The following is a 12,466-nucleotide window of genomic DNA, read 5'->3' as shown; positions in this document are numbered from 1 at the left end:
AAGAACCTTCTGGGTGGTGCCTATAAACCGCAGGAACACTCACAGCTTCACTTCCCATCCTAGCTCTGCCAACACACTGTAATGGGATCCATGAAACGAAAGCCGTCCCGTGATCAAGGTTCACTGGAAACATGCATGACCACTGACAGCATTAGCCTGAGTGACAGCACCCAAGCATCAACCACGTGCTATCAAGTGATATTGGTCACGTGATGCTCCCCCGAAGACGGGCATCGGAAGTCACTTTTACAGTCAACTCTTCTTTGTAGTTGGCAAGCTGCTCGGCTGTCCCCTGGACTCCCAAGAATCCATGGTCAGCACAGCCTCGAGTAGCTCCGTGGAGGACGGTGACTATAGCTACGTGCTCACAGCCCCATCCTGGCTTCTCTGGTCTGACTCTGGACTAAACCTTTCCCCATCCCAGATGCATCTGGGGCAGAAGTCAAAGGCAGGAGAGCACGGCAGCCCAGCCGCCCTGTCATCAGGGAGTGTCTCTCTCTTGAGGGACCCGTGCGCCCTGAGGACAAGGAACAGCCAACCAGACTGGGTGAGAAGGTGAGGCTGTAGAGCAGGGGACAGAGGGGTACCTGTGGAGGGACTTGAGCAAGTGGCTGCAGGGGCGCCGGAGGCATCTGGAGGGGCTTCAGCTGAGCAGGGGCCACCACCTGGGAGGCTGGAGCCAGGTATGGAGGCAGGTTGGGGGGCACCGGTTGGAGAGGGCCCACAGGCTGTGGGGCCAGGACCTGTGGCAGGGGTACCGGCTGCGTCAGGTGAGGAGGCTGGGGTACCACCGGCTGCGTCAGGTGAGGAGGCTAGAAAGAGAGAGGGGCTTCTCTTAGACCAGTGCCCTCCTGAGACACACCTATGTACTTAGAAACAACAGAAAAAATCAACTCACACACATGCACACATACATATACCCACACACATGTTCAAACACCCAGGCTGGAGCCCGGGACACACAGATCTGGGAGGACCATTGTGTGCAACGGGGGCCTTCTGAGTGCTGCGGAACCCTGAACTCCACAGACACAAGAGACCAACCCCCACTCCCATCTACACCGTGGGCCCTGGGGAACTGCAGAGAAGGCGTATAGGGGGCCTGGACCTGCCAGGAGGCTCACAGACACTGGGCTCAGGCCAGCCAATACGGATGGGCAGGGCCTGGGGAGACCGAGGCACCCATGGTACCCATAAAGAGGAGCAGCCAGCACTCACCTGGTGGGCGGGGGGTGTGGGCTGGCCTGGGCCTGTCGGCACAGGGGCACTGGGCGGCGGCAGCCCAGGGGCGAAGCTCATGGCTGGCTCCGGGAAAGGCTGCTGTGGGAGCAGAGGGTGGGCGGGGGGCGGGATGGAGGCCACCGACAGGCCAGGCTGCAAAAAGCACCCAGAGCCACACTCAGGAGCTGTCCTAAGGAGCCCTGCCAAGCACACACTCACCATCTTCAGGGACCCATCTCTCACTCCCCGTGCCTGCCATCCTGCCAGGGACCCTTTCCGAGGGACACGATGCAGCAGAAGCAAGGTGTGGAGGTCCCTAAACCAAGAACAGCCACACCTCCCAACCAGGGAATGTCCTAGAACTTCAGCTCCACAGAATATCATGCTGTGAGAAAAAATCATTAAAAGAGATTTGTGGAACCCTGGAAAACACTTGTTATGACATTAAATGAGGGAAAGATAAAAAGGCATACGTGTCTTGTTTATAGGACAATATAAAATGTGTACATGTGGATATATTCACAAACAGAATATGGAAACGTGGGAATAAAACGTGGGACAGAGCTGGAGAGAGGGGTGCCCTGAAGAGCTGCGAGTCTCCCATGACTCACCCATCAGGAAAAAAACAAGGCCACAGACGTGAGCCCTCACCGCCAAGCACAGCATAGATATGGACTAGGAAAGAGTCTGAAATCTGAGTATTGGAATGTTTGATGCTATTAAGAACAGCTGCTAACTTGTTCATTTTTAGGTGCAATAATTGTACTGGGTTTTGTTTTCAGAGTCTTGATCCTGAAGAGATATAGACTGAAATATCTTGGGGCAAAACATCTTTCTGTCTAGGATTTACTTCAAAATAGTGGGGATGTGAGAAGCAGGTGAGAGCTATGGAAAAAAACACAGAGATGACTTCTGAAGGTGAGAGCACACCGACATCAGAAAGTTCTCTCACTTGTTTTCTAGATGAAACACGTGATTTCCAAAACCATTACCACTCATTTCACCTTCTGCAGTAAACGCTTTATGAAAAGCAGCATGGGGTAGAATGGAACCTCTCCTTTGCATTCACTTGAAGCCACAGGGCGGAATGAGTCACCTGTGCACATGTTCCTAGAGCCGCAATCCCTAGCCCAGCGGGAGTCAGGAGCTCAGGCAGCCTGGAGGTCTCAGAGGAGCGGCTTGTACTCCTGACTCCACCATCTGTGCCACTTCTTCCCTGGGTCCCAGGGGCAAATCACCATGGCAACCCTCCCCAGGAGCCCTCAGTGCACCCTGGGGACCCCTTCTGTCCAAGGTGTTTTTGCATAAATAGGCAAAAGATGGGAGAGAACACTCCAGCCAATTTTGGGTGCATCCTGGCCAGGCCCTCGACCTACCTGTGCACGGGCATCCCGGCCTGTGAGCCAAAACTAGGACAGGGGCAGTGCTGCAGGAACCTGGGTGGAGAGCACACTGTGGGGCCAGGGAAAAGTATGACCCTGCCCTAGAGGGGATGAGGGCCGGTGGAAGGTTCTGGCTCAGCCGTAGCATGGGTGACCTAAAGCTGAGAACCACTGCTCTGAGAAGCAGGTGGCCTTCTCATAAATGAACTCTTCCTGCTCTAAAATCATATTTCACTTAATTTTGTGAAACGAGTCAAACTGCAAATGAATACTGGGTTCCAGTCAGCAGAGGCGAATGCTTCAATTGCTTTTCCAAAGGGACCTTCTGAGCCTGAGCAGTCAGGAGGGGAGGGAAGAGAGACAGTGGCCAGGAAGGCTGGGGCCCGGCACTCAGCAGCCCCAAAAGGCAGCCACGGTGTGAGAGTGCGTGACTGAAAGCACACGTGAGAGCGTGGAGTGAGAGCACATGTGAGAGCATGTTGGGAGCCACTGTAACGCGAGGCAGGAGACGCTCTTCGGGCAGGGGCACTGGCCCTGACCACTTCTGGGCCTGAGGGGCATCTAAATCTCTCCCTGGACCCCTCTCCACAGCCTGGCTCAAGGGCAACTTCCCTGGGACTGACCATTTGGGACTGGGAAGCAAGCAATTGTTTTGCTTTCTTTAACATTAAAAAAAATCAAAATAAAAAAGCAAATGCTAAATGTGACTCCCTCATCTAGCAATTTCCACCTCATCTAACAAATTATTCCACAGGCATAAAGAAGCATGAGGCCCTTTCAATCCTACTTCTCAAACATCACTGAAAATGCTTCCTGTGATTTGGTCGTTTCCATACCTCTAACTTTTAATGGCTGCATAATATGTGGTGGAGAAATGCCAGGAGATACTTAACAGTCCCTCAGTGAAGCTAGACACTGAGACAAAATCAAAGGTTTCATTACTATAAATGATGCTTTTCTGTCACCTTTGCAACAGTCAGAAGTAACTTTTCAGGCTCAGCGTCAGTCACAGGGCGGGACCTTGCCAGGTTTATCACAGCTTTGCAAGCACTGGGTGTCACTGGGCTCTGTTTCCAGTATTTTCTCATCTGGCAGGTCTTCCAGGGTACACCATAGGCTGCTCCAGCCTGCAGCCCTGCAGTTACTGGCAAGAATGGACCTCCCACGGGCCTGCTTTTGCATGGCTGGGAACTGACAACAGGCCAGCACCGACTAGATGGACCATCACAGACTCTAGTCCATGTGGACAGGAACTCTGGCCAGAAGGGGTGGGCTGACTCACCACGGCAGGCTGCTGGTAGGCCCCCAGTGAGGGCAGGCTATGTGGCAGGACAGGCCCGTCACTCACGCTCACAGGGGGGCTGCACACACACTGGGCGGGGGGCTGCACTCCATCCGCCAGCGAGCCCAGCACAACGCTCTGCTGGCTGCTCTGCGAGTCCGAATACACCGTGGAGCCCTGGCCACTGTCAAACGTGCTGTCCGCTGGGGAAGGAGGACAAAAGCACAGCTCAAAGCGGGCACCCCCAAACATCACCCCCACAGCACTCCAGCAAGTCTCAGGGAACGCAAACATGGGCTAGCTTGTCCTTGTGTTTTCTTCTGTAAAACAAAGACTTGGTTACATTTCCAGATCACATACATAATAAATGTGTGTCATTAAAAAAAATCAACTAAAGAACGGTACAGGGGGCTGTGACTGTACCACCCAGCAATGGCCCTGGCAGCCTGCCCACACACTGCCTGACATCTGTTGGTGCTCACCATGGGCCACCATGGATCCCAGGTGGGTACCTTGCACCACCCTCAGTAGGCAGGACAACTTCCACCAGCTTACAGATAGGGACCTCATCTGGCACCTGCCCTGGCCTTGAAAGTGAGCACTTTCAGCTCTTCAAAGGCACCAGATGGAACGTCCAAGTTAGGAAAAGCTATAGTCATGCGGAGGAAAGAACTACCACCTGAGTTTTATAGCGGGGGAGGGAGGTCTCAGGACCCTGACCACCTCCACTCACCACAGCAAAGAGCCTGAAGTAGGAAGACCTGGGTCCAAATCTAGCCCCTCGCTTCACAGGCCCAGGTGTAACGTGGTTGGAAAATGGGGCGGACGAGGTGCCAGCCCCACAGAGAGGCCATAAAACGGGGACCCAGAGATTCCATGGCCCAAGGCAGCCCCCCAAGAGGCCAGCCTCACCCAAGATCAGCCCAGATTGGCCATCAAACCCAGCCTGGGTGGAAGGAGCTGCCTGCACATGGGGGCACAGACAAGACTGCCACGGCCCACAGGCTGGTCTCACCAAGCCTGGGAAGACACCTGGGAAGACAGGGCACCTGCATGGTCATGCCAGGCAAGAGTGAAAAGCAAAAACCTATTTGAAGTGGCACTTTTGTTTTACTGCCTCCAGATTCCAAAAGCTACATAAACGTTAGGATTTGTCACCTATGAACACCAAGCTATTTCTATGGGGCACCTTTTAGTGTTGGCCTCGTGTCCATTTGTAATTTAAACAAATACAGTAAAAGAGGGCACTCTTGTTGGCTTTGCAACAAAATAATTTTTCCCAAGAGCTGATCAGAACTTATTTTGACCCAGGAAGACTTAAGAATGGTGAGGTTTGATTGTGCAAAACCAATTTAACAAGTGGCTCTGAGTTTTGATGAGGTGGCTGGTAGTCATTGCTACTTAGAGACAGAGACAGAGAGCATGTGCAAGTGAGAGACAGAGTGTGGGCACATGAGACAGAGACAGAGAGGTGAGTGCATGAGAGAGAGTGTACAGACCAGTTTCAAGTAGAGTGACTCTAACCATGTATGTGACATTTTAAATTTCTAAAGTGAATGTGTTTATTTGTATAATAAAAATTATTTTTAAACATCCCTTTTAACCTATTGACAAATTGTGTTCTCACGGTCACAGATGCTGGCCCAGGCTTGAGCCTGATCTGGTTAGCTGATGGGCAGCTAACAGAAAACAGAGTGGGGAGTCAAAACATATGATATTTGCTGCACCTTCCAATATATGAAAGTGTGTGTGCGCCCGTCTTGCTATCTAAGACCAGGTCCCCTCCAGTGATGTGTGTGCTGCCTGCGCCTACATTAGTTCATCTTTATGAAGCACAGTGTGGTCCAGCCAGCCCCAGGCACTGCGGCCAGAGGGATGGCTTTCTGTTCTGACCCACTGCAAGGTGCAGAAGAGCACGTGCAGGGTGCTGTGGGCTACAGATCAGAGGGAGACACAGGGGTGCCCACGTGTGCCCACGCGCCTGTGCACATGCACCTGTGTGGGTATATTCTATGTGCACACGTGTATGTATGTATACATATGCGTGTTGAGCGTGTGTGTGGTAGACTGCAGGTACAGGTTACGTCTGGAAGTTATCATCTCTGGAAGTTAAAGTTAAAAGACTTAAAACATCAGTGACCTCCAGGGAGGACAATTAACTGGCTTCTGCTGTATACCCTCTTGGATTTTCTGAATTTTATAAAATGTGACTAAATGTAGTCTACTTTAGAGAAATTATGGTAAATAGGTAAAACTTTTTGAGAAGTATGGCCACTACGTGAAGCACACCCATTCTTAGTCAGTCAGGGAGGGGATCTGTCTGCAGACGGAACGCCCACCCTAAACTCATCTGTTGATTCACATCTATGCAACGGGTCGAGCCTGTGTCACAACATCTTACCACAGCAGAGCATTTTCTAGGTCACAGACTGTATCTGTTCAAAGTTCAACAAAAGGAGATTTCTTAATTCCTGTCCTAGAAATTTTTCAACTAAAAGTTATGTTTTCAGAGTGTGTAGTGGTATGTCAGGCGTGGAAAGCCTTTTCCTGCAAAAACTTTATGCTCTTGAACTAATTTTTCGGTTTATCAGAAAATGGAGTGATGATGTAGCGATTCTGTTCTCCAAAGCAAACTTGAGCAGGTAGGAGAGAAGTAAACAGTAGGCAACCTATCTCAAAGTGATGGCCAGCCAGCCGATGGTTTGAATTCAAACAGCCTGCTCTGAAGAATGTTTAGCTATTTTACTGATAAAGAAAGGATGTAACTATTAAATAGATTACACAGACTATTTTGGTCTTTCCACACAAACAACCTGAAATAGTGGCTTGGGCAGGTGGCTCAGCTCTCCATGCTTATTCACAGAACAGACAGAAAAGGCTACATCCCCCATCCTCAGCTCACGGCTAAATTTTTAGGATACTGAGGACTTCCACTTAGACATGGAGAAGACACAGGATTCTTCATTCCAGTGGTCTGAGATGAAGCCAGCTACAAAGTGACTCCCACCAATCCATCAGTGACACTCTCTGGGAAACACACTAAAGGTCTCAAAGGTTCAGTACCAGAAGGGAGATAACCTTGGGGACGGACAATCCGAGCAGCAAAAGTCACAACCAAGACCATGGCATGACTAGAGGCTGCAGCCACTGGCAGCCCCAGGACCACAGCATGTGGCACAGACGCCTCCACTGGTCAGTGACTCCAGGCCTGAGGTCCAGCCCTCAGGTCCCCTGTGAGGCTGGGACTGATATATTCCAGACGGGATAAGTAGCTGAACTTAAACAAGCTCTATCCCTGCTGGCTCGGGGGGCACAGGAGGTTCTGGGTCTCCCTGGATATTTGTCCCCCACCTGTCCTGAGAAGCTGGACTTCAGGGAGACTTAAACCCCTCTGGGAACAGATCTCTTTGCAACGTGGAGATGCTTCCAGTGCCCTCCCTGGAAGAATGTTTGCCCACACCAATCATTCATACCCACGGGGTGGGCTAAGGGGAGGGCGGCAGGGCAGGGGGGCCCTGGGGAGGGCAGCACTCACAGGCCAGGGAGGTGGCGCTGGCCGGCAGCGCCGGGGTGAGGAGGTGCTGGTCGGCCTCGGGCTCCTCCAGCTCTGGCGGCCCAGCCTGAGAGTGGTAGGTCACCTGGACCTGCAGGGGTGTGGGTGGGCCCCTGGCCTTGTCAGGGCTGCCGGGGTCCCGCTGCTCCTGGGGCTGCAGCGCTGGCCAGATCCTCTTCCGCCGCCACTGGATCAATGCCACGCGGTCACGGATGGACTTGGCCACGATCTTCACATCGCTCTCATGGAAAAATCCCGACTCAATCTGCAAAGGAAATCACCGTGTCACTACTGGGATCGGCCCCACCCACATGCCCCACTACCAGGCAACCCTGCCGTATGCACTGCCGCCTCCTGCTCGTGGGGTCTCTGCCCAAAGTCCCCTCCTCGGGTCCCTCACCCCCACCACCAAGCCCGCTCCTCTCGTGGACACTCTCGTCATCCCATAAGTAAATATCCTCCCGCCATCGACTGTATATCCACAGGGAGAGTGACCATCTAAACCTACACTGACCCGGCTCCTGGCGGCGACAACACAGCAGATGCTCGTAACCATGGGCTGGATGTGTGAGGGGGCAGGGAAGATCCTAATCTGCCTCTGGCAGGGCCAAAACTCAGAGTAGCCCCTCACTGGCTGGGCCCCAGGGCTTTCACGGAGCCCCTTGCTCAGGCTGGCCGAGGGCGGGAAAGTGGTCCTGGCTGCATCTGTGTGCTCAGGGACAGGGACAAGTAGCCTCAACCAGTCCTCAGTGCTGTCCTGGACATCCTCTGAGAAGTCACAGAGGCTGGGGGAAGGAGGCACGTTTAGTAACAAGAGACCAGAAAGGTGTGTACCCATGCCTAGCAAAATTCTGAACCCACTTTTCCCAACGGAGCATTTGAGAGCATTTGAGAGCATTTGAGAGCATGTGTAAATGAATCAAGGATCTCCAGGAAACATCAGAGTGCTCTCTGAGAATATTTACGGCAAAACCACAAAACAGCGGAAGCCAGGCTCCTCACCGTCACTGTGGGATTCCCCACGTGAAACAGGAGAAAACCAGAGAACAAACCTTGTGGCGCTGGAATCATGTGAACTCATGATTTTCAAAGTACAACACACACAAATATGCCAGATGTAGACGTGAGTGTGTACGTTTATGGTGTAGCATGTGCTTCTGAACTGAGTGGGCCCAGGCCAACGACCGGAGCTTGGCCGCTGTGAGAGTGGGTTCAGGCTTGCAGGGAAAGGGCGAGGGGAGCTGGACATCTCACTGTGCCTGAAATCAAGGACATGCTCAGAAAATGACAGACATGCAGGACAACATGGAAGCTAGCACCCAGGGCCTCCCACTGGTTGAATCTGGGGCATTCTGAGCACCAAAATAAACAGTGATGTATGATGGCTTGAAGGACGTGTCTACAAATGCACACAGGAGAAACGAAAGTGATCTGTGGTGGCAGAAGTGATGGGTTTGCTGCCAGCGTGAGGGTACACAAAGGGGGCCCACATACAGGCAGTCTCTGTCTCTCTGTCTCTCAATCTATCTCTCAGCCTCTGTCTCTCTGTGTGTCTCCCTCTGTCTCTGTCTCTATCTCTCTGTCTCTCCCTCTGTGTCTCTGTCTCTCTCCCTCCTGTGGATCACCTGCTCCCATGAAGCCATGTCATGAGCTGCCCTATGAATGTCCCACCTGGCTGGGAACTGAGTGTCCCGCCACCAGTCAGGTGAGCAAGCAGACACAAACCCTCGGCCCTGGCAGACACACTGGCTACACCTCATGAGGAGCCCTGAGCCAGAAGCACCTGCTGAGCTACTCCCGGATACCTGACCTCGGAGACTGCGCAAGACCATAAGTGTGTACAGGCCTGTGTTTGGGGTAATTTGTTGGCAGCGATAGGTAACTCACCAATGGAGCATACAACCTACTGAATAAAAGAGAAACTGTGAGTGCACACAGATATAAACAAACGGCAAGCCTGGTGAAAATGGAATATTTACGTAGTTTCAAGGTACCTCCCCACAAAATAGTTATTAATTATAACTGCACATGGACACCCCTGGCAGAAACCCTCAACCACGTGATCTCAGGGAGTGTCCTCAGTGGGCTGACCGTGGTGAGCGACCCTGATCTGCGCTCTTGCCATGAAGGCATCACTGGACAACTCGGACCCTGGATGGGGCTGGGTTGCTCTCCCAGTTCTGACAGCCGAGGTGGCTGTTAGGAAAGTCCCTGTCTGTGGGAAACAGGCACGGGTCTGGCCAAAAGAAGTCACCTTGAACAGTTCTGTTCCACACTTGCAACTTTTCTATAAGTTTGTGATTATTTCAAAAGACTCATTTCAGAAGACAACTCCATTTGACAGAATGAACTGTGCTGAAATCCTGCAGACATCCACCCTGAGGCCCCCGCCAGGCTCAGGCCAGGACGGGGAGGTGTGAGCAGGGCTGGGCACGTGGCCAGGACTTGCTGAAGAGGCTGAGCCAGGGTTCAGCACCCATCCTCAGTGCCACCCCCACGTGGCTGACCTGACCAGAGGCCGCTGGAAAGAAAGCAGCCCACAGACACGCTTGCCTGCCATTTCTATTTTCTGCCCATGACCCATTTTCCCTTCCATCTCCATTTTCACAGTCACCCCCCAGTGATCCTCTCCAAGGTGTTTCTTCTATTTTTTCCCAAACAGCAGAGAATTTGGCCACACTGGAACATCCTATTATCTGGAGGCTGTGTAGGAGAAGGGCTGGCACCACAAACACGAGAATCCCTGGGCTAGGCTACAAGTTCCCTCCCCTCCCACCCTGGGGGTCTACACGAGGGGTCACTTCCAGATCAGAGCCAGCCCAGGTCCCCAAAGAGCCCACCCTTCTCTGAGCCCTGGGGGCATCTTTGTTCTGATCCACATTCACACAGGCCTCCCCAGTGCATCCCCCACCCACCACCGGTACCCTCCCCACGCCCCCTGCTGGGGGTAGATTGTAGAGGGAGAAGAGAAAGCTATCCCATGGGCCTGCCTCCCACCCCCAGGTAGCCTCAGGAAGACAGCCTCATCATCTTCACCACTCAACAGTCAATAAGCTCAGGTGTTAACAACAGGGCAGCCCAGACCAGGTGCCAAGTCCTAGAACTGGCAGTGCAGTGACACCCCTATGCTTTCAAAGCACTTCCTTTGTAAGGTTACCATCTGTTTATGATAACCAACACTGGTGTTTCATTCGTAGTCATCTCCTCTTTAAATTACTTTAAGTTTTGAAGAAGTGTGTGTGTTGAGTTAAAGCCATCAGCAAGTGAACACCCAGCTGAGCAACCTGGGAGCTGCGAGCTCTGAAACTCTGCCCAGCTGGGGCTTCTTCGGAGTCCTAACACCTGACCCAGGGACAGCCCAGGAGAGGCCCAGGCAGCTGCCATCAGGACCCCAGGGAGAAGGAGAGCCCCAGACCCCAGGGTTGGCTCTGGTATTTACGGATGGGTGGGAAGGGGAGGGGAGTAGAGGGAAAGTTAGACCCTGGCCAACGGCTGCAGGACCAGCACTGAACCTGCAAGGACCAGCCAGGAGCCAGGTCTCGCCAGGGTTCAGGAGCAGCAGCCAGTAACAACCGGGGCACTCACACAGGTGGAAGACCCCGCTGTGTGAATGTGGCCACTTTCATCACAGGCACTCCAGGGCTCTGGGCTCATTCTGTTTCTTAAGCAGAGTGTCGGGTATGTGTTGTTTTTCTATTATTCCTTGACTGAACACAGTGATGTACCTTCTTCTGCAAGGATGCCATACAGCACAGAGGATGTTCCCCATAAGAAGGCGCTTTTAAAGGAGACAGAGGAGAGGGAAGGGGGAGGCGCCAGGCCCAGGGCTTGCACTGTGAGCTCTTGGAGACACCTCCCACCCGTGAGTCCAGTCAGGTGCCAGGGACTTGGTGAGGACCAGGCCGTGGCTACAGGCACAGGCATGTACGCAAGGACCTGGGGGCTGGGCAGCATCTGTGCTGCGGCCAGGGGCCAAGGTATTTTCTATGTTGAGGCAGAGAAGGGATGAGTCCTCTCAGGAGGGTGGGCAGGTCCTGGGAAGGGGCCCAGGCCACGTTTGGGCACCACTGTCTTATAACTGAAGAGTGTCTGGAACAGAACCAAGAACAGAGCTGGAGCTGAAGGAGGTACCTGGTCCAGCTGAGACGCAGATGGCACCGGCTGTCTGGGTCCCAGATGCCTCCAGGACAGGTCACCAGGTGGAAACTGTGTGCCCTGTCATTCTCATGCCAACACTATGCAATGCTCATGGTGGAACGAGAACACTGCTCTCCACCTGTGCTTCCTGAGGTGCCTGCACCTCGACAGACACACCCCCTCAAGGCTGTCCAGGGACCCACCTCATCTCCATGCAAGCCTAGCCAACCCCCCCGAGGCCTCCCTCTGCTCCTCCTGCCCCCGGGACACCTGGAGCTGCTAGCCAGGTACCCCCAGTCCCCGCGGTCCCTCCAGGACACTTTCCATATGCAACCCACCTTCCTGAACCTCAGCTCACAGGATACCAGCCTGCACACCACCTTGATCGTTACTTATGTTTTTGCTTTAAACTTCAGCAGAAAGCATGGAGAGACCACAGTGTCGCAGTATGGAAAAACAGAGATCCTGAATTATAGGACTGATGGGCTGGTAATTCTCTTTTTTTTTCTTTTTTAATTTTTTTAATGTGGAGTCTAAAAAAATAATACAAATGAATCTATATACAAAACAGAAATAGACTCACAGACATAGGTTACCAAAGGGGAAAGGGAGGGGGAGGGACAAATTAGGACGATAGGATTAACAGATACAAACTACTATACTAAAATAGATGAACTGGTAATCATCTTAATGCAACTCTCAACAAATATGTAGCAATTCAACAGTGCGCACTATGCAAGGTCATAGAAAGATCCTCCCAGAAGCACAGAGCTAAATGATACTGTTAAATCCGATTACAGCAGAGGTGTCTGTTTCTAGGCCCAGGAATGTGACCAGCAGCTGAGAAGGAGTCCTGACACGGGCTCCGTTTCATTAGCAGGGCGTCACACC

General features: G+C 52.6%; 1 protein-coding gene across 1 annotated transcript in view; it reads right to left on the bottom strand.

The window, feature by feature from the left end:
- Nucleotides 1-12,466, bottom strand: part of WNK2 (WNK lysine deficient protein kinase 2) — a 164,556-nt gene that overhangs the window by 90,903 nt on the left and 61,187 nt on the right. The window contains exons 7-10 of the mRNA XM_065878923.1: nt 7,421-7,703; nt 3,886-4,088; nt 1,219-1,374; nt 588-779 (exon numbers count right to left, since the gene is read on the bottom strand). Coding sequence (XP_065734995.1) covers nt 588-779; nt 1,219-1,374; nt 3,886-4,088; nt 7,421-7,703 — 834 coding nt within the window. The remainder of the gene's footprint in view (nt 1-587; nt 780-1,218; nt 1,375-3,885; nt 4,089-7,420; nt 7,704-12,466) is intronic.

Source organism: Phocoena phocoena, chromosome 6 (assembly GCF_963924675.1).
Source record: "Phocoena phocoena chromosome 6, mPhoPho1.1, whole genome shotgun sequence".
NCBI classification, from domain to species: domain Eukaryota; kingdom Metazoa; phylum Chordata; class Mammalia; order Artiodactyla; family Phocoenidae; genus Phocoena; species Phocoena phocoena.
This window is presented reverse-complemented; position numbering and strand designations above follow the sequence as displayed.